General features: G+C 44.3%; 1 protein-coding gene across 2 annotated transcripts in view; it reads right to left on the bottom strand.

Annotated features, from left to right (window-relative positions):
• LOC115094243 (clathrin heavy chain 1-like) overlaps window positions 1–18,714 on the bottom strand; it is a 53,826-nt gene extending 35,112 nt beyond the window's left edge. Inside the window, exons 1-3 of one of the 2 annotated variants that reach the window (XM_029607081.1) lie at window positions 18,410–18,714; window positions 12,633–12,705; window positions 10,370–10,586 (exon numbers count right to left, since the gene is read on the bottom strand). In XM_029607081.1, coding sequence (XP_029462941.1) covers window positions 10,370–10,586; window positions 12,633–12,668 — 253 coding nt within the window. In that variant the 5' untranslated portion in view covers window positions 12,669–12,705; window positions 18,410–18,714. Of the gene's footprint in view, window positions 1–10,369; window positions 10,587–12,632; window positions 12,706–18,252; window positions 18,302–18,409 lie in introns of those variants that run through there. The other variant, XM_029607082.1, reaches the window with a different exon arrangement.
• Window positions 18,715–21,995: the final 3,281 nt, after the last annotated feature.

Genomic DNA, 21,995 nt, shown 5'->3' with positions numbered 1-21,995 from the left:
AGAAAAATGAATAATGCTCTCTATAAAAATAGATTTATATATGAATAAATAAGGGGGGAAATGGTAAAGCCTTGCCACATACATTTCTATAAATAAAAAGCTATTAAAAATAAAGTAGTAGACCCACAAACATACTTCTCAGGTGGAATCAGGGTAAAAGCAAAGGTAACTAAGGAGACATTTTTTACCTGTTGATTTCCTTTCCTATAGTTCTGTTATAGCAGTTCAGACTAGTGGATTATTTCTCCCTACCAGTGGATGATGTGGAAAGCACAGCTTTCTCTGTGATGTCATCACTGCTAGAGATGTTCATTCAAGAGAAACCAAATAGGAAATAAATTTCCGATTTTGTTTCATTCTCAAAAATGACAAAATTTCATTGGTTTTTGAAAACAACCCCCCCCCCCCCCCCCCCTAAGAGTGTCACCCATCAGGCCTAGGCCCAAAGTAGGGGCCTCAGCCTAAGTCAGAGCCAATGCCAGTGCCTCAGCCTAGGCTGAGACCCACGTAAAGGCCTCAAGATTTTGCTGGAGCTGGACTTCCCAGCCCCCACTTACTTTTTCCATCAGGGAACAGATATTGCTGCACAAGCCAAAGGCCAGATCCCAATACCTGATCCTCAGCCTAAGCCAAGATCTGGGGCCCAGTCTGGAGGCTGAGACCAGAAGCCAGGACCCCAGCCTGATCTTCAGTCCATAGACCGGATCCCAATGCTAGGACATCAGCTTGGGACCAGGCCGCAATGACTGTCCACTGGGGATGCATTGGAGGGTGCATTTAAACTGCCATACAACAAAATGGGGCCCTCCGCCAAGGAGAGAGACACCAGAGTCATCCCCAGCGGATGCCATTGTTTTAAAGAAGAAAGAAAAGGAAGACACGTATGAGGCTTGGACTCTGGCCTAGGCAGCAGACCTCGAAGCCTAGGCTCTGGAGTTTGTCCTAGGCAATGTACCATGGTCTAGGCCTATGCAAGCCAGAGGCTTTGGCCTGGACTTTGACCTCATCAGTAGACCTCCTTAAAACCAGCTAAGTGGGCGGGATGTGTAATATGAATGGGCAACCCCCTTTTTTTTTTTCTTTTTAATGCATTTGAGGGTGTGCATTTCATTTGCTTTAGTTTACAAACATTAAACTAGATGAAATTCATGAAGAAGAAAAAAAAGGCACCCCCATAATGAAATTTAAAAATGAAATTAATTTTTTATCCTTATGAGCCCCTAATTACTGCTAATATGTGGTGCAATCTAGAAATAACCTCAGTATTTTAACAAAAGCACTAAACACATCCCAAATGTTAAACTTGTTACAAATTACAGAACCCTATCCTCTGACAGAACCACCTCTTGATAAAAAAAAAAAAAGGAAGTAAATATAAACAAGCAGACTTACATACATATATAACCCCAATTCAGGGTGATGACTGAATTCCACTGGGGCCATAAACTCGAGCAGCTGCAGATAATCCCAAACTCTTGGAGCACCTTGAAGGGAGAATCTCTGTGTTTGATCTATAATCTTGGTAACACTGTGTGTGTCAAATAAGCACAACCTATGTTCATGTCAAATCAAGCCCCCAGATATTCCAGAGAGATTGAGAAGGGAGAAAATTGCTTTTAACAAAATTGATCATCCAGCCCAAGCTTTCTAACAGCTGGATAACTCTGTCAGAGACTCTGGATATTTTCTTGAAAAGATTTGGGCTTTATGAGGCAATCGTCCAGATAGGGGTGAACCATAATCCCTTCTTTCCCCAGACAAAGCAGCTACCACCATCATTATTTTGGTAAGAGTTTTTGGAGCTGAGGCTAACCCAAAAAGCACAGGCTCTGAATTTAAAGCACTCGTTCAGAATACACAAAAAGAAAAGAAAACCACAACACTAATTTCCAGTGGTCCTCCCTTATCAGGATGTGCATGCCTCTGATAGATCTAGAGAAGGGAAAAATTTACCTTCCCAAACTATAACAAAAACTGACGAGATTTTTCATCCTGAAATGGGATATGTGTAGGGTATTTACCCCCCTTTCAGATCAAGAATCTGCAAGAACTATTTTTTTTGGAACTACAAAATTAGATCATAGATCTCAAGCTTCTAGAGGAACTGGTACCACTGCTTTAAATAGCTATAAACTCTGAAGCTTGGTCTGCACTGCCACTCTTAACCAGCTGGGAACCAAGGAGAAGCCATCAGAGACCAGAGCAGCCAACTCTAGAATATAGCCATGCTGGATAACCTTCAAGACCTACTGGTCTACAGTTGTGGGTTCAGCTCCTGGTACAACATCTGCAGGTGGCACCAGAGAACGAACCCGCCTGACTTCATTAGGAAGCTCTGCTTCTCAATGGAAAGGACTGAAATTAGACTGCTTACCTGATGTATATTTCCTGGTACCACAATAGTGAGCCAGACCTTTGCTGGGCCAATATAAAAAGGCATATCCCATATCTTGCTTCAACGGCAGGGGAGAAGAAAAACAACCAATAAGGGCTGAATAACATAGTCTGAATTATTTAGTCTTGGTGGGCGGATGGGCGTGGCTTGCTTGTTGCGGCGGTTGCTACCCCTGGCTAATCAAGCTTGATATTTCACTTGGGTGTAGCTCCATCACTGCTCTCTGCATTGATGGTGGGGGTGGAGGGGAAATGGAACCAGGGGTTGCTGGGGGCCAGGAGAAACAGATAGGTATGGGAAAGGGGAGGTGCGGGGCTTGCTGGGCAGACTGGATGGGCCGATTGGTCTTCTGCCGTCATTTCTATGTTTCTGGGAGCCTTTTAGGCTTGGGATCTCCCAAACCCTTCAGTGAAGACCTAGACCTAGATGAAGAGTAGTTTTCCTTTGAAAGGAAGTTTACATAGATGGGCAAACCTGGGAACTTTTGATTTCCTGTCCCTTGAGATCACAGGGTAGCAGCATGTGCACAAAATTTCTCTCTCTCACACACACACACCCCCCTCCCTTTTCCACATCCACACATTCATTCTCTCCCGCATACATTCATGCTTGCTCATTCATGCTTCACCTTGATCCCCATTTAGCCACAGGAGTCACTTCTTTCTTCAGGCTCATGAGACAAAATGTGCCACTTCCTCCTCTTCTGCAGTTGTCAGGCCCGCGCTGCCCTCATTTCATCTGCTGCTGCTCTTCCTGTGTCTACAGTTTTTTTTTTCCTCGTTCGGGGTGGAAGCAAAGCATTATGCTCCTGCTAGTTTCTCTCCTCCTTTGCAGCCCTGCACGTCCTTATCTTCCATTCCTCCTCCTTTGGGCCTGTGCTGCTCCAGCCATTTTTTTTCCAGCCTTATGCAACAGGGCACCTGGAGTTTTGGGGGGTTGGCCCGGAGACCCGGCAATTTGTTCAGAATTACGGAGTCTCTGGGCCAAATCCAAAGCATTCCCAGGTATGTAGATGGGTCTTCAACCAAGAATCCATCACCCAGTGCTTTAGCCACAAGGGTCTTCTTGCTCAGTTGCTTCATTGGTTTCTGCCAGACGACATCCTGATAAGATCATAGAAGGCATTTGCAATGAAGACTGCATCCGATTCCAGGCAGGCAGCCTCATCCCCTTTAGGAAGGTGTTGGAACCAACATAGAAGAGCTGGAGCCATTATAAATTGCTAACTGACAAAAGTAGAAGAGGTAAAAATGTTTAAGAAGAATCTTAATCCTCTTATGGATCTTCCGGACAGAAGTGCCATCTTAAAACAGGAATAGTTCTTTTAAATATTGACACTAGTGTGCTTATTCTGGATGCGGTGTCAGATTCTGCTTCCCAAAAGGTTTAAAACTCTTGGACCCAGAATCTGGAGATTCCCATTCCACTATTACAATTTCCTCCACCTTGGTGTGAAAGGTATGTGTCTTAACAGATAAAGAGGATCCCATTCAGGAGTCTTTTCAGATTAGTCTTCTGAAACTTTTTAGGGCAGAGTCCACCTCAATGGAAAGGATACAGTCTTATCCCTATGGAAAAAGCTAGTTAACCAATTTATCCTCTCTCACTGGAGGACACTTCTCCCTCCTCCAAGGAATCCAAACTATCTGTATCCATAAAATCACCCAAGTCCTCTAAAATTAACTCTTTGTTCTAAGGAGGAAGAGATATCTCCTAAATCACAAGAGCACCTGGCTCATTTAGGAGGTAACAAGTGAGCCACAGACTTCGAGAACAGGTCCCCTGTTGGAAGACCCTGAGAACTACCAATCTCCAGTAGGCTTCTAAAACAGCACAAAAAAAAAAAAAGACCTGATTAAGAATTCCAAAGAATCCTAGGGAGAACTCCTGAAGGAACGGGGTCGGCTCAAGACAATCTGCTGTCTAAGGTGAGGGATGAGGTGGCCCATCCTGTCTCCAAAGGCACAACACAGGTCAAATTATGCTGGGGGGGGGGGGGGGGGGGGGGGCTTAGATTCTGGCCCTTACAGTGATTTGAAATGCTGGGGATGGGAAAAAGTTCCCAGATAGCGATTTTTCAAGGAATCCTACCACTCTTCTCTAGTATCTTACCCCTCTGAGGCTTTGGGGGATAGACGATTGGTGGGAATCTGTGAGTGCTGCACTCACTGCTGGTGCAAGAGTATTAAAAGGCTCCCTAGTTGAACATGTCAAGCATTATGCATTTATTTTTAAAATTTCTTAGTAATGACTTCCCCAAAAAAAAGAAAAAAAAAAAAAGTCTTCTGAGATACCACTTAGAATATACATGTTTTATTTACATGCACTGCTATGGTGCCAACTAGAAAGCCCTGCAAAAAAGGCCTCATACCACATGGTTCAAGTTCTATGTGTAAAGTGTATTTGGTGAGGCTTGGCCCTCAAAGCCATTAGTAACACTGAACCTCAATACAGTAAGCCTCTCATACACAAATAGCACTAATTGCCAGCATTTGAACAGTAACAGCCCTACCTATGAAAAAGCAAAACTGCAAATATTACAACAGATCCCAACGCACTAGGACACTTCCTATTAGGAAAACAGAACAAGCCAGACTGCTATAGAGCCCTAAACAGAAACCAAAACAGGACACCTCACTGTCACAAATGCAGAACATGGACAAATCCTCAAATATAGAATAAGAGACCATGAAGTATAAATAGAAGAATGCAGATAAAAACCGAACAAGAACTATTACCAGCCAGACTTCTATGCAGTGCAATAATTAAACAAACATTACCATTCCTCAAAACAAAATCAAGAATTATAAAATCAAAAGTTAATCATAATAGTAAACCATTAAAAAAAAAAAAAAAAAAAGTTTAAAGCCGCTGAAAACAGAACATCTTATAATTAAAACCCATATTAAAAGATTTCCCAAAAATCAATTTAAAATATTTCAAAACAGCAGACACAAATAGCACTAATTAAAATTGAGAAAAAAAAAAAAGTTCTCACTCTGCATACTTGGGAGCTTTGACTTCCAGTAACCTTGAGATTATTGTGGATTAGGGGGTGGGGGGACAATCTCTCCTCTCTCAAATAAAACCCTGACATTTGTCTCCCCTCCACCCCTACTGCCATCTTCTTGCCGGCTGGGTGCAAGGAATCTGCTGGCAGGTAACCATCAGGCCCACTGTTGGTCTTCGATAACTAGTTGTCAAATGCCACTGCGCAGGACCTCTTCTTGCTGGTGAGGTATGGGAATCCTGCCATTGGTGTTTTGGAGCAATCCAAAAGCAGTGAGGTGGCCACTGCAGAGGTGTTTTGGGGGGGGTACTAGCTGACGCCCCAAAATTTTGCTGCCTGAGGCAACCACCTCACCCCACCTAATTACAGAAAATGCCCCTACTATTCACAACTGGGTATAAAACACAGAGGCTCAAAAAAAAAAAAAAAAAGAAGCCGATGCCATAGACTGTGGTTCCCTATCCATGTAGGAAGGACTATTCCCATGGCAGCTGGGCTGTTGATACAGAAAGAGAGGCCTTAGAACGCTCTCTGGGCAAGATTTTTTGGCAAGCACACATAGAATCTCTGAAGTGGAAGCAGCACTCTTGCAGTCGTAAGCCAAGCACCAGTAGCTCTTCTCCATCAATCAATTTAGAGCGGCAATGAAGGAACTCACCCCCTTCCCCCCCCCCCCCCAATGCTGGCAACTCTGCTAACACAAAAAAAAAGAGCCGCAAGCTGTTCTGGTGTTACTCTTCCTTTAAATAAAAACAAAAAACTTAAGGCAGACAAGCCAGAAGGAGAGGCAGAGAGACTCAAGAGGCTCAAATCTTCTCTATGGCTAGGAACTGTCTAAGCAACCATAACTAAGAAATTACTTACCTGATAATTTCATTTTCCTTAGTGTAGACAGATGGACTCAGGACCAATGGTTTATGCTCCCCTGCTAGCAGATGGAGACAGAGTCAGGTTTCAAAACTGACGTCACCTTAGATAAACCATTGCAGTGACCTCAGCCCTTCAGTATTCTCTTCCAAAGCCACTGTGGACATACTACTGAAAAATCTTGATTAAAAACTATTTAAAAAATGGATAACCATAACTGTATTCAACCAAATACTGAACCCCAGTAAGCTTATAGATGGCCTGATCTAGGGACTGGATAACGGCTTACCTATAATCTCTTGGAATAGATATCCACTCCACGGGTGAATCCTTAGCACCATTCTTAGCATCCTGCCATGGCTGCCCGAGTCTAGTCTGTCTACATTAAGGAAAATGAAATTATTAGGTAAGTAATTTCTCCATTTCCTAGCGTGTAGCCAGATGGACCTAGGACCAATGGGATGTACAAAAGCTACTCCAGATTGGGGCGGGAGAGGCTGCCCACGGTCTGGTTAACACTGCCTTGCAAAGGCTGCATCCTCTTGGGCCTGAACATCCAGGCGATAGAATCTGAAGGTGGACCACGTTGCTGCTTGGCAGATGTCGACAGGAGTCAATAATCCAGCTTCCGCCCATGAGACAGAGCCCTAGTGAAATGAGCTTTAACCTGAAGGAGAAATGGCTTTCCTGCCTCCATATAGGCTCCTGTGACCACCGCTTTAATCCAGCAAGGTGTGGTAGCCTGCGAAGCTGGATCACCTTGCTTCCTTCCACCATGAAGGACAAACAGGTTGTCCATCTTTTGGACCAGTTCTGAAACTTCCAGATACCGCACCAAAAGCCTACTGACATTCAAATGGCGGAGGAGGTGGTATTCTTCCGTGTCCTTGTGCTTCTCTAGGGATGGCAATGAAATGGACTGATTCAAAGGAAACTCCAAGGACTACCTTCAGCAAGAAGGATGGAACAGCACAAAGCTGTAACACTCCTGGGGTCATCCAGAGGAATGGTTCCTGTAGTTCAGAGACACAACGTGCCTCTGAACTACAGGAACAGTTTTCAAGGTTAATAAATGCAACAGGAACAGTTTTCAAGGTTAATAAATGCAAGGAAGGACTGTACGGCGGCTGAAAGGAGGGTCTGCCAAAAACTCCAATACTAGATTAAGATGCCACAAGGGAACTGGCCACCATAGGGGTGGCTGGAGGTGCTTCACCCGGTCAGAAAACAGGGCATGTCTGGATGAGCCAACAGGCGGGTTCCGTTCACCTGGAGTTAAGGATCAAAGCTTTATTCAAGCCGTCCTGCAAAAATTCCAGAATTAGTGGGATTTTGACCGTCTAAGAGGGAAGCACCATGTTCCTCATACCAGGCCTCAAGGCAGCAGTGGGTTCCATAACAGTTCTGAATTCACTCCCAGAGTCATCCACCTCCCAAGAGAGGAACAGGCATGAATGAGCTACCAGGGCACAACAAAAAGCAATCTGTAAGGTCATTGCTATTGCATCAGAGACATGTTTAAGGATGGACTCCATCCGCCCATCACATGTATCCTTTAAGGCCACTCCTCTCTCCACTGGGATAGTTGATAGTTTAGAGATTGCCTAGACCAGCACATCCACTTTAGGGAAATGCAAATGTTCTCTCACTGCCAAATCCAGTGGGTATAGAACTCCTAACGGTCGCCCACCTTTAAAACTTGCTTGTGGGGCATCCCATTCCAGGTCAGTCAACTCCTGGATGGTTTCCAGTACTGAAAAGTAGCAAGACATTTTCCATAGGAAATTAGAATGGGATTCTTCTTTGGTTCTGTCAGAGTCCATCCCATGAACTCCCAGTATCTTCAGGGTCTGGGAAACCAGGGCCAGCAATGTGTCTCTATGGAAGAGCTGTAACATGGTCAGATATGGTTCTAAACCGGGGAGAACTTTCCCCCATCTTCCAAGAAATCTGGAACCTCTTCTTCATCCATACCGTCCAGGTCCCTGCCAGGATACCCTTGGTGAATCAAGGCCTGACTTGAGGTCTGCCGATAGGACTAGGAGAGGGAGAGCTTACCGGCTGAGGTTTCATCTGGACAGGGGCAAGTGAGGTAGCAGACTGCACCTGTACAGAGGCTTGAAGGCCTTGAAAGAATTCCACCCCAGAGAAGGTGGCCAGGTCCAGGCCTAACCCAGGAGGTACTGGGGTAGGTGCTGCTAAGTCTTCTCTCTCCCATGGATGACCCAGTCTGGGGTTACTCAGATCCGGCGTTCTTCCAATTAAGGCTGGGGATGACCCATCCTCTGAATGGGAGAAACCATGCTTAGCAAAGTTCAGGAAGGCCAACTCTCCCTGGGCTTCTTCACAGTGCACGTGGAGTGGCTCAAAATTCGTCGGGTGTGCGCACTGGGAGACTTAGTTGTGCACTCCGGGTGCGCCGATGTGCATGCAGGCCACTATTTGTCCACTTAGCGGGGATGCGCCCAGCATAGATGCGCGCACGCTGCTGTGCACACAAGTCCTTTGTATGCTCGGCTCGCTGCTGTGCGGACAATACAGTGATCAAGGAGGGGAAATGGCGCAGATGACCATGCGGGCAAGATGGCGACCCCCCCCCCCCCCCCCCGGAGGATCTCCACGTGTGTGGACCCTCGTGCCGGATCGGGTCTAGCCCGGACGGGGCTGCTCAACCTGATTAAACAGATGCCGGAAGGACGATCTGTGCGGCATCCGAGCCTCGGAGACAGAGACTTTAAGAAAGTTTTCTACCTTACCTTGTCTCGGCGCTTCCCGGTCTCCGGCTGTGGGGGGGGAAGAGGGAAAAATACCTTCACTGCCGCGCAGCCACTCTGGGGGCTAAGTCCACGCCGGGAACCGGTTACAGACAGAGGCTTACCTCTGAGGGATCTCGGAAATCACCTCAGGAATTCTCGACTGGGGGAGGGACCCTTAGGTATCACCGCAGGAGAGCAGGGTTCGTCTGTAGAGGTAAGATTATTTCTTCTTTGGTTTGGATTTTCTAACGCTGTGCAAGCGTGTGTATAGTCCCGAACTGCTAAGGAGATGAAGAAATACTGAAGAGCAGAGCTTTCTGCAGGGGTATATGTAGTGCTGACGTCAGATTGAAATCTGACTCAGTCTCCAACTGCTGTCAGGAATAGAGATGTGAATCGTTTGACAATTTAAAAAAAATCGTCGATATTTTTTAAATCGTCAAAAATCGTAGAGTGCGAGATACAATACAAATTCCCCCCGATTTATCGTCAAAAATCGTTAAATTGGGCACGGGAATTATTTGGAGGTAGGGCGGGAAAACAGGCACACCAAAACCACCCCTAAACCCACCCCGACCCTTTAAAACCAATCCCTTACCCTCCCGAACCCCCCCCAAAACCTTTTTAAAATTACCTGGTGGTCCGGGGGGGGGGGGCACGGGGAGCAATCTCCCGCTCTCGGGCCATCGGCTGCCACTCAAAGATGGCGCCGATGGCCCTTTGCCCTTACCATGTGACAGGGTTTCCGTGTCATTGGCCAGCCCCTGTCACATGGTAGGAGCACTGGATGGCCGACGCCAGATGGCGCCGGCCATCCAGTGCTCCTACCATGGCAAAGGGCCATCGGCGACATTTTTTTTTTTAGCGCAGCTGATGGCCTGGGAACGGGAGATTGCTCCCCGCAGCCCCCCTGGACCACCAGGTATGTGTAAAAAGTTTTTTTGGGGGGGGGAGGGTCGGGGTGGGTTTTGTTTTGGGTTTTTTTAATTGGCGCGGGCCTCACTAAAAAAAATTAGTGATGTGAATTGGAATCGGAACCAATCCCAATTCACATCTCTAACGATCAGATTCCCCCCCCCCCCCCCCCAGCCGAACCCGATCGTTAAAACGATCGGGCACACGATTCACATCCCTAGTCAGGAATATCCTATACCCATTGGTCCCGAGTTCATCTGCTACACGCTAGGGAAAATCCCCAGAGGGCTTACAGTCTAATGGGTCAAGGAAATAGCTAAAATATTGAATGTAATCTGCATGGAAGTGTCATGAAAGGCTGAATAAAAAATACAACATACAGGGACCAGAAATTGACACCAGCACCTGTCCCTAAATCCAAATTACCTCGTAGTGCAAGCAGTGGAGAGTCAGGACTCATCAGTGCAGATTCTGCATCATTGATAGGCCAGCTACAGACGCTGGAAGGCTGACGCGGATTTACTAGGGTTGCCCTGGCTTTGCTGGGGTCATGGGTGTTATGCCGTACACAGAGGCGAGAGTCAGAGGACAGCGTCACCCGAGGAAAGGTGATCTGATCAGATGCAATGCCATAGTCCTGCAGCTGTCATAAAGGGAATGAAGAAAAAGAGAAGAGTTAATGGTACCTTTTCTGTTTGTCCTAGCTCTTCTTACACACAAATGAACCCGCCAAAAAAAAAAAAAAAAAAAAAAAAAAAAAAGGCATCCTGTTAGGTACTGCCACCCATGCAGAGCAAATGAGGGGGCTCAGTGCTGTAGGTCAATGTTATGGCATTTCAAAAGCAATTGAAATCCCATTTCCACTTTTACATTTATTAAATTGCTACTGATCTATAGCTCACAATGATTGAGATAACACACTGTAAATATAACTCCAGTCAATTAACTCAATACACAGTTCAATAAGGAATCTGAACTATCATTAAAATGAAAAATATTGGTTTCTAAAGCCTCATATTTCGATACAGTTAAAACCTGTATTCATCTTCTATACAAATCTTCAATAATCAGGATTAGAGTTACAATAACTGGAACACCTCCCAGAAGGTAACATTTTAACTCTCCCGAGATCTCACTGTCCCACGGACACCATTCCAAAGTTCCAGGCCAATAACTGAGAAAGCTCTCTTTCTAGCCTTTTATAAATGCATCTCTCATGAGTCAGTCACGCAGGCCGATACAGTACAGTGCGCTCCGGTGCGCTAGCTTTTCCCCTTATTCAGTAAGGGGTAATAGAGCGTCAAAACGCGCTGCCAACCCCTCCCCCTCCTAAACTAATAGCGCCCGCAACATGCAAATGCATGTTGCGGGCGCTATTAGTTATTCCCACGCAATTCACTAAGTAAAATGTGCAGCAAAGCCGCACATTTTCTTTCAGAAATTAGCGCCTACCCAAAAGGTAGGCGCTAATTTCTGCCGGCACCAGGAAAGTGTACAGAAAAGCAGTAAAAAGCAGTAAAAAATTATTACAAATTTAAAAAAAAAAATTTTTTTTTTTAAATCAGCCTGCGGGTTGAAAACTGGACGCTCAATTTTGCCGTGGCTGTCAGCGGGCTTGAGAACCGACGCCGGCAAAATTGAGCGTCTGTTGTCAAACTCGCTGACAACCGCCGCTCCTGTCAAAAAAGAGAGGTGCTAAGGACGCGCTAGTGTCCCTAGCGCCTCTTTTTACCGCCGGCCCTCATTTAAATACTGAATCGCGCGCACAAGAGAATAGGCGCTCTCCCGCTCCTTTTACTGAATTGGCTTGACAGAAAGGATCTTCTGTTTTCTCAGGATAACCTAAGAGAACTGAAGCTGACAGTCGCTGAGCAAGATGTTTAGATCCTTGATCATGCCTACATTATCAACATTTTAAAGCTTGCAGCGATGCTGTATTGGATACCAGTGTAACTGAAACAGAGAAGAAACATGGTTCCTTGAACTCAAGCTCCCCAAACTCCTGGCTGCTGTATTTTGTAATAGCTGCAACAGGTTCATAGATACAGAATTTGATTAGTCCAATCTAGATAGAATTAATACGTGGACTACGGTTGTCACATTTTTAAAAAAAGACAAAAAGAGGTTGCAGCTGTGATACCATCTTTTGATGCCAAAAAAGAGGGATGTTAGCAGAGAGGTTATCTGAATCTCAAAAATGTTAGCCCACAATCCAACCAAACTCCTAAATTATATACCAACAAGAAAAAATGAGTCAGTGAGCCACCTAAAATGATCTTGAAGGTAGAATTAAGCTCATCTTTTCCCGTCCAGAATAGCTCAGTTTTCTTCACATTTAGGTGGTTTATTTGCCCATAACCACTGAGAAATTGTCTTCAATCCATCATTAATAATCCCTAATTCTTAGAGGCCTCTTTTGGGGACCAGCAGAACAGTTGAACATCAGCTGTTTTTGTTATTGAAGAAGGGAGTTTTGGGTTGGGTGGAAGATAAATCTTATGCCTGATTGCCTGATTTTAGTCTTGACTAACTTTCTTTTAAACCAAGTCTCTTGTCCTTTATATTGGTCTTATTAGATTGTAAGCCCTATTGAACAGGTACCGTCTTGGTATGTTTGTACAGCGATGTATGTGTCGTGCAGCGCTATAGAAATGTTAAGTAGTAGTACCAGTACCAACAGTAGCCTTACCTGTGCTAGCTGCACCACCTGGACAAGAGAGGACATGTCACTGATCACCTGCTTTACCCAGCCAAAAAGGACCCTGTAATCACAAGAAATGTATTTTATTTAAAAAAAAACACAGCCAGTATACCAGGAGGAAATATCCCAATCATTTTAGGGTTCTTGAATCAAGTGGTGAAGTAGATGGTGCACTAGCACTCATTCTGGAGCAAATGCATGAAGTGCGCTCAGCCTAGCACATGGGTTTACACGTCATTGGATTTGCTAGACTAGACTAGTGTGTCCAAAATGCGCACCCCCAATAAACACAAGCCCAATAGCGCCTGTCAGATATTACTTGCATGTAGATGAGAACATTAGTTATTACCCCCAATGCAGTAAAGTGCTGGGTGCCCAATGCACACTTTTTTTTTTTTTAAATGCAGCAAATTTAACTCCATCCTCAGATGTAGAATAAAGTTGACTTGCAGTCGAGGGCTCAAGAAAAACATAAAAAAAATAGGTTCTCTGTGTTGTGATAAGGGTGTCCTCCTCCTTAGTATCATTGTGACACTTTACTGTGTTTGGTGGGGAAAAATAAATTGTATATTTTCACTTCATTAAAACAAAATAAAACACAAAAACACTTAATGGCCACACAATTTGGAATGCCATAGCAAGGGGAACCTAATTTTGCTGAGGTTGAAGAGGCAGGATCAAAACAGATGCTCATATTGAGCACCTGTTGCAAGATGCAATAACCTATTGGTGCACTACTGATGCTCAATTCTCCATTAGCATGCTTTTTTTTTTTTTTTTAAAGGTTGCCTCAATTAAGTATTGCATTGGGCACCCAGGGGATGTGGCTGCGCACGCGTTAGGAAAATGAGTGTTCACTGCAAGCGCCCGTTTTCAGCACACATCTTATGGCATCGGTCCCTCTGAAAAGGAACCAGTCCTTTCTGTAACAGACTAGAATTCCCTTTTTCAAGCTATAGAATAAGATTTCAGATCGCACTTCTGATGTGGTCAGTGAATACAGTTCTGGAGATCTATATAGTGCAATGGATCTAGTGATTTCTAGTTTGACAGGACACACCTTAGATTATACCAGACCTCCCACAGCAACAGCAACATTTCCAGGGCTGGTTTGAGTCCCTGTCCCCATGAGATGACACTCCTTTTAGTAATAGTGGTTTAACCCCAAGCAAGGAACTGGGGGAAAAACTGTGCTTTTTTTCTCCCTATCTTGGGTTGAAAAGCAGTCAGTTATTCCCACCTAGGAGATGGTTTGGAAAAATCAAGGAAGATTAGCAACAGGATGCCCAACTAAGCAGCTAGATGGAAACTGGAGTTTTGAACTGTTTCCTGCTGTCTGCTTTCTCAAACACATGCCTCTGTTACAGCAGTTCCTCTCTAATGCTTGCTCCTTTGCTCTCTGGCTCAGAGCCCCATTGAACTAGCCCAAGCATGTCTAGACAAACTGATTTATAACACTAGATATCTCCCAACCACAGGGTCTTCTAAGCTGCACTGCAGAGGTCCCTTATATTATTAATGCAGGGGCTGCAAACAAAATACTCAGGTCAGCTTCACAGAGAATTTCCCTTTTAAGTATACACCCCATACATAGGTGACTGTAAGTTACAAAATAATGACTATTTGGAAAACAAAAGAGCAAAGCAGCACATCCTCAAGTGCAGAGAGCAGTTGTGGACGAAAACAGCTATGGTCCCTCATTTCGGTCAACAGGCTGGGAGTCACCAGGTGAATTACAGATGATTTGATTGCTTGACCATTGATGTCATATACTTGGGATTTGGGGGGAGGGAAGTTAACTGTCCCAGATTGGAGACTCAGTCCTGGCTTGGCAGGAAGACGTAGTGGTGGACCGAGTTAGAAACTGGTTGGGTGAGAGACTAAGAGTAATCAGGAATGAAATTCACTCCAAAGAAAAAGCAGTTATCAATAGAGGGGTCAGTTTTCAAAGAGTTAAGGTGTTATCTGGCTAAAGGTTTTGAAAATATACATGCCTGAGCGGGTAAATTTAGCTGGATATTAAGTGTTATACCAGGGGACTTATGATTTCCTGTCACCTTGAGTTTGTCATGCGGGATGGGGTGGAGAGGTAGTAACATGCGCACCACTCTTACATGTTCACACACACATCCATGCCCGCTTTTTCCCCACACATTTGCGTAGTTCTCCCTTTTTCACACACACACACCCATGTCACTCCTTCTACACACACACACACACACACATGTACTTCTCTCCCTCTGCCACACAAATATGCACACTCACTCCTCTGCCTTTTCCACACACAATCTCTTCTCATCTTGACCCTCATTTCCCCAGGCCCACAGGACAAAAAAAAAAAAAAAACACTCCCACGTCCTCCTTCTGCAGGTTTTGGCCCAATCCGCCCTGGTTTCATTTTCTGTGCACAGCCTGATGATGCTGCTCCTCCTCTTGCATCTGCCGTTTCTTGGTTCGCGCAGGGGAAACCAGCGCTCCTGCTCATCTTACTCTTGTGACACCGCCCTGTGCTTCACATTGTCTTTCAGGGGAATGGGTGCAGACGCTCCTTCGAGCCCGCGCTGCTCCAGGCCCTTTTTCTTCCAGCTTTTTGCTGCAGGGCACCAGGAGTTTTCGGGTTTTGGCCAAGAGACCCAGCAATTATTTCAGAATTCTGGTGTGTTCCAGGCCAAATCCAGAGAGTTCTCAGGTATGCTAAGTATTTCCTCGGGGTAGATCCAGAGGCAGGATTAGGTCAAGGGGTGGGTGAGGGGAGAGAAAGTTATGCAGCTAATACTATTTTCAGTGCTAGCCACCCAAAACTGATTTTCAGTGCTAGATGCCTAAATCTAGACACAGCAATATCAGGCCTAAATCCAGCTGCCCATCCTCCCTCAACTGATATTTTAAAAAAAGCTGGCCAATTTATTAAGGAAAAAAAATATATATATATCCAGCAGCCGATATCCTCCTTCCTCTATTAAATAGAAACTCCCAAAGTCACCCTCTATCCCAGTTTCCCTTCTCCACCAAACCTTCCAAAAAGAACTCTAGCCGAGCCAGGACGACACAGATTTCCACCCACGTCCCACTTCTCCCTTCCTCCACTCACTTAATTCTCCTGTCCCCCTCTCCTGACAACCCGCAGCCCCTCATCTCTCACTCTGTGCTCCCATCCCTTCACTCCCTCTCCATTCCCATCCTGGCTTGGCTGTAAGAAAAGGATGACAGCAACAGCACTGCACCCCAGGTTGTGGCATCCTCTTTTGCTTCTTGAGGCTGGCGTTGAGCTTTGAACTACATGGGACTTTGTGCTACTCTTGGAACAAAAGAGCATGACACTATGGGCCCAGCAGCAGAGGCACACTGCTTCTGTTCTAACAGATTGGGGGAGGATAGACAGATATGATGGCCACTGCCCCATTGATCCCAGTCTTCTGCAGCAGCTCTTCAGTGTATAGAGAATTCCACCAGAAGGGATAGATTTATAGCCCTTCCCATAGAATCACTGGAATCTAGGGCTACTAGCCAGGATGACAAAACAGAGCAAATAAAGCACAACCTGGTGATATTGCAGGCTGTGGGTAGCTCAGGTTGGTACTAGTATACTAACAACTCCCCAGAAGCCATCCAGTCTGGGGCTGGTGGGTTGATAGTGGCTGGGTATTGTCATGCAAGATCATTGGATGCCATATGTTTGAGCAACAGACTCACTAGCTTTGTGGATTATTACAAAGCTTGATGGTAAAACATTATGGGGGCAAAGGCTGGGTGTTGGCCACACAAGATCCCATACTTAAATCTATCTAGGATAGTAAAGTACCAAACAAAAATCAAGTTAGATAAGGAGGGATATCTTACAAGCTGTTTTACTTTTACAGCTGGCAGTGGGAAATATCCTTGCAGAGTAAACAGGAATAACTGGGCAAACTGGATAGGCCAATTGATATTTTCTGCCATTATCTACTATACATTACTATGGGGTTGATGTAATAAAGCCTGTACTAAAATGAGCACAAATTGTAGTGTTTTACTTAATGTATTTGTTAAGAACATGCAGGAAGCAGTAAGCTAATGGGATGCAAATTGAGTTAAAAAAAAAAAAAAAAGCACATATTAAAATGAGACCAAAATTACCTTACATGCAAAATTGCCACAGGGCATCCCAACTTGGGCACAATCTCTCATGCAAGGCCATTTGGTCAAGGCATAGTAACTAAAAATCAAAGGGTAAGATCTCTAGGGCAGGCACCTATAGCCAGTGCTGTACATCCCTAATAGCTGTAGCTGCCAGTTTTAGACAGCTTACCCTTGGCATGCCTTGCCCATATGGCCTTGCATGCAAGATTGTGCCCAAGTTCAAATCTTGTATGCAAGGCCATTTTGGTCACTCTCCTTTCAGCTTCAAGTACTTACCCCCTTACACCTGTTTTAAAGCACTTTAACATACGGTATAGATTTTCAGGCTAACTCCTTGGCCTGAGGTTAAGTAAAAGTTAACTCCCATTTCTGGTGGCCATGATAGTATATTGCTGTGCCCATGCAGTAGCATCTAGTTGTTTCTACCACACTTGGCACAGGAACAGAATAATTTTGACTACCAAAAAAATGAAAGTTTACTTCACTTCAGAGGAAAGAAGGAGGAGTTATATTTCTGGCATGGGCTCTTTAGGGCTTGCACCTACAGCTGTACAAAATATAAGCTTTCTGGGTCAGGCACCTTCAGCTGAATAGTATGCACCTTGGTGATGTGCTCCTATAGGAGGTCTCACTAGCGACCTGGGCAAAGATATCATCACTTCCTTTTTCTTTCCTTATGAACCCAAGGGTTGTCAAATTGTTTTGCTACCTTAAGATCATCAGATAAAAATCACCTGAGGTCTCAGTCTGAATTGGTGCATACTCCATCATATACTAGTACCTTGGATTTAAAAACCATACAAAAAAAAAAAAAAAGACAGACAAACACACACTGCCACTCCATACCAGCGCTAACTCCAAAGCCTTAAAAACAGCAACATCTCTGCTTCTGACAAGTCAGCAATGAAAATAGTACACCAAGCACTAGAACATCAATCCTTCTCCACCTGGGAGGGGGCAGGTTAGAAAACAAACCAAGCTGAAGTTCTATAGACCCACTATACAGAGGCTGAACACGAACTGAATACCTCACACACCTTCATCAAAAGGGACCTCAACCAGCAGAAGCCAGATGCTGCATGCAGTGAGAGACTTTACTGTGCAAAAATACAAAAAAAGTTTAAGACAAAGGCACATTTCCAAAAGAATGGATAATCCTGGGGGGAAATACAGCCGTTCAAGTAGCAAAATAACTTGTATCCTGCCACCAGGTCAAAAAGAATCTGACTGGAGACAATACTGATCACCACAAGAATGCTTCTTTTTTTTTTTATGCTTTGTAAATGTTTTCCCTTTTATTAGGTGGGTATTACTTTAGCAACACATGCATTTTCATGTCCATTTTCTTATATCTGAACCTTTGGGAGCACTAATCAACCCCACCCAAGTTTCAGGACATCATATTTTTTTTTTTTAATCTTTCTTTAAAACCACGTAGGTTGAAAAATGTTTGGGTAAAGAAAACAGAGAAGAATTATCATTGCAATACCGTATACATTTTCAGAAAGCACCAGCACCACCACAGAGCTGCAACTCTCAGCATGTTTAGACAGATACTTTATCTGCCGGGCTTCCTCATAGTCTCGGCTTGGGCGTGAGTAGGTCTTCAAAGTTTAGTTCGCAGCGCGATCTGTGTTTTTACTTACCTCTCTCTTCACTAGGCCCAGAGAAACCGTTTTGTTCCTTCTCCGGTAAACTCCTGCTAGTCCTCTCTTCCTTCCATCAAAACGCTCAGAGTCGGGAAACTTCTGGACTGCCCCTGTCTCCTGCAGTCTGGCTGCCATTTACCATTTCAAACGTCTCTCGTCCCCTTTTCCCCTCCCCGGCTCTGGCTATGCTAATTCACTTAACAGGCTGATACAGGAGCTCGTTTACACCTTTGATTTACTAACCAGTAATCTGATTTACTCACAGGCAAGCTCCTCACCCGCAGACAGCCCCTCTCCCAAAGCCTCCTCTCGTCAAAAAGCTAATTTGAAGACTCAATGTGGGATCTTATGTTTAAATGTTAAAAAAAAACCCTTCTTCATTTGTTCATTCCTAGGGAGGAATATCCAACAAAAATAAGATGTCTCCCTCTCCCTTGTAGGATCAGATACCATACTCTAGAGCACGGGGTATCTTTTATTGGATGCGGTTTTATTGCACTTTCAGGAACCTACTACCTGGATTTATGCTCTTCTCCAGCTTCTTCCTGATCCCTAGAGTCCCAAAGTCCCCTGTCCAGTCTCCCACCCGCAGTCACCTAGAAATCTCCTTTGGACTGCCAAAACAGCAGTGCAGAGTGCAATAAAGGATGACGGTGGTTTAATGGTTGCAGAAATGAGCCCAGGCCCCAAAGCTCCAGGTTCAAATCCAGCTTCTTTCATTGACACTCCCTTGATCCTGGCCAAGTTACCATATCTCTCCTCTGGACAAGGATTTGGGTGCTATACAAATGCCAAAATAAACAATAAAAGTATTAAATATATAACACACTATAATTAATCTTTCAAGTTACACAATTTTTCTAACTAATTACTACTGCTAACAATAACTCTAAAATAATGTTTCTACCTTTATTTTCCTTGCCAAACTGTTCTTAGATTTTCCTCTGCTTTCATAATATTTATTTGCTCTTGATTCCTTTTTCTGCCTCTTCTTTATAGCCCTCTCTCTCCATTTAACTCTGGCATCTCTCTTTCTTTTTTTTTAATCTCAGTTCTCCTATCAATCTTTGCCTCGCTTTTCTGTATCACATCTCTCTGGCCTCCTTATGTTTTGCTCCATCCTTCATCTTTATTAATCTTCTATCCTCTTCCTCACTCTTCCCCACTTCTCCATCTCTCACTCTCATTACTTCTTAACCCTCCATCTCACCCCATTTAACCTTTTCACACTACTCCGCTTTTCCAACTCTTGCCCATTACCCTTACCTAGACCTTCATCTCCCCCTTCTCCCCTCTCATCCTTCTGACATGCTCCCTTTCCATCTTTTAATGTCTCTCAATCTCTTACACCTTCAGGTCTCTCCCTCTTATCCCTTTCTCTCACTCTTCCAGTCCTCCAACTCTTCTCACATCTACATCTCCCCTCCTCCCCGCATTCTGCCCCAACCCTCATCCCTTCCAGCCCTCCAATTCTGCCATTTTGACCCGCAACTCTCTACATCATTCACCCCTCCCATCTTGTCTGTCTCTTCCATCTATCTTTCACCAACCCAACTCCAAAATGAAGGACTACTGACTATTCCCATAATATGGAGCACACATCGGACACAAATAAGAGATTGAGTGTTTTCCATAGTGGGTCCAAAGCTCTGGAATTCTCTGCCTGAGATATTACATATTTTACCAGATAGAAAGAGATTTAAATGTGAATTAAAAACATGGTTATTCAAAAATGCATATAATTTAACTTAAAAACATCAGAATATACAGAGCAACAAAGACAAGAAGGACAAAAGATAATAATCGAATCATGAAGTACAAATCAAATGAGAGAATGCAAGATTCTCAAATCAACCCACTGACTAAGATGACTATCCTTTTAATTATCCGTACTCTTTGCCCTTTACTCTACCCTTCTACTCTCTACCCTTATGTTTAAAACCACAATTATCTCAAATGAACAAGTCATTGTAAATCACAAAATGCTTTGTATGGTACCCCGTCATACTTCAGGTTAACATACTATGTTAAAGTTCCTATCATTTTTCTTCTTGCTCCTAGTTATACGCCTCCCTGTTTTATTGTAACTGTAACTATTTTATGTTTTTTAGCACCTATTATTTATTTATTTTGTTCACTGTTTCCGTTTATCACCCCACTGTTTATTGTAAACCGGCATGATGTGATACCCTCATGAATGCCGGTATAGAAAAAACTTAAATAAATAAATAATGTACTAGATCAATTTTAATATGTACTAGAAATTCTCACTTGATAGATATTAATGCCTGCCTATGAATACCACCTTTGTAGCCAATCTTTGTTTGTTGAGTTATAACTATGAATGTCACTTTGTAATCCGCTGTGATCTATACATGGAACGATGGTATATAAAATGTATATAAAATAAATAAACTCCATTTCTTATACTCCCCAGGCCAAATATCCCCCACTTTCTTCCCTACCCACCCTTCCTCATCTCTCCCTCTAGCTCCTTTCCACGCCATTTTACCCTCCTTCTGTATCCACTTGACTCTCATGGTGCTATAGTCTCAGGCCCAACAGCAGGAGGAGGCATGCAATGGGGCCAGAAGGAAGCCATTAGACAAACTATGCAGTTGTCTAGGGTGCCAAAATTTGGGGGATTGGCAAAAACCTCCATGTGCCACCTACCCACTTTTAAGGTATGGCACCACAAGAGAGAAAGAGAATGGATGCTGGGTAGGTAGATGTGAAGGCTGGGTGAGGAACTTGTGGAGAGCAGGGAGGGGAGGGTGGAGGGAGGGAGAGAATTTTGGTCAGGTAAGAGCTGGAGAGAGGATGTTGGGCCCTGCAAAAAGGGGGCATAGAGATTGGGGGTGTTGAGGAGGGAGTGAAGGGAACAGCGAGGAGAGATGCTGGATGGAGAATAGAGAGAAGGGATGCCGGGCACTGTGGAGCAAAGGGAGGAGGAGGCAGGATTTGGCAGAGGGTGGGAGTGTACAGCAACTAATATGTCTAGCAGGAAGCATGTGCGTGATATAAACACATGAGCGACTAGCCAGTGGTACTGTTATATTTGCTATAACCCTGGTATACAGCAAAGCACAAAATTGGAACCTAGAGTAAGCCAGCTCCACATAGAAACCTCTTTCCATGCCCTAGCTGCCTAAATGAACAGGCGTTACCTCTCACCCAAGCCAGTCTGTTCCCTAGTTTGGCCAGCAGAGAAGGACGCAGGATGCTGGAGTTTGCTCAGTAGCTGGTTGCTGTTGGTGCCGCTGCTGATGCTGCTGTACTATGTGTTGTTTTTCACATACATTATTATAGTCCTTTGTTTCACAGGCTGCACTGCCTCCCAAGCTGGAGTCTTCTCTTATCTTTCCAATTAGCATTAGGGATTCTTTCATCCATCCTTGGCTGAGCTATTACAGGAGCTGGTTATCTCCTTTAGGAAACAGGGAAGAGATGTCTTTGCAGGCATATGTGGGAGACCATCCCTCTTGCTTGAGAATACACTGTCCTTGGGTTAGTCATGTAGCTCATTAGCATGTTGGAGGAGGTATTTTTTTGCAGGTGGTTATTAAATCTCCATGCTCTATGC

Source organism: Rhinatrema bivittatum, chromosome 6 (genome assembly GCF_901001135.1).
Source record: "Rhinatrema bivittatum chromosome 6, aRhiBiv1.1, whole genome shotgun sequence".
Classification (NCBI taxonomy): Eukaryota; Metazoa; Chordata; class Amphibia; order Gymnophiona; family Rhinatrematidae; genus Rhinatrema; species Rhinatrema bivittatum.
Note: the sequence above shows the minus strand (reverse complement) of the source record. Positions and strands in the feature narration are given on the sequence as shown.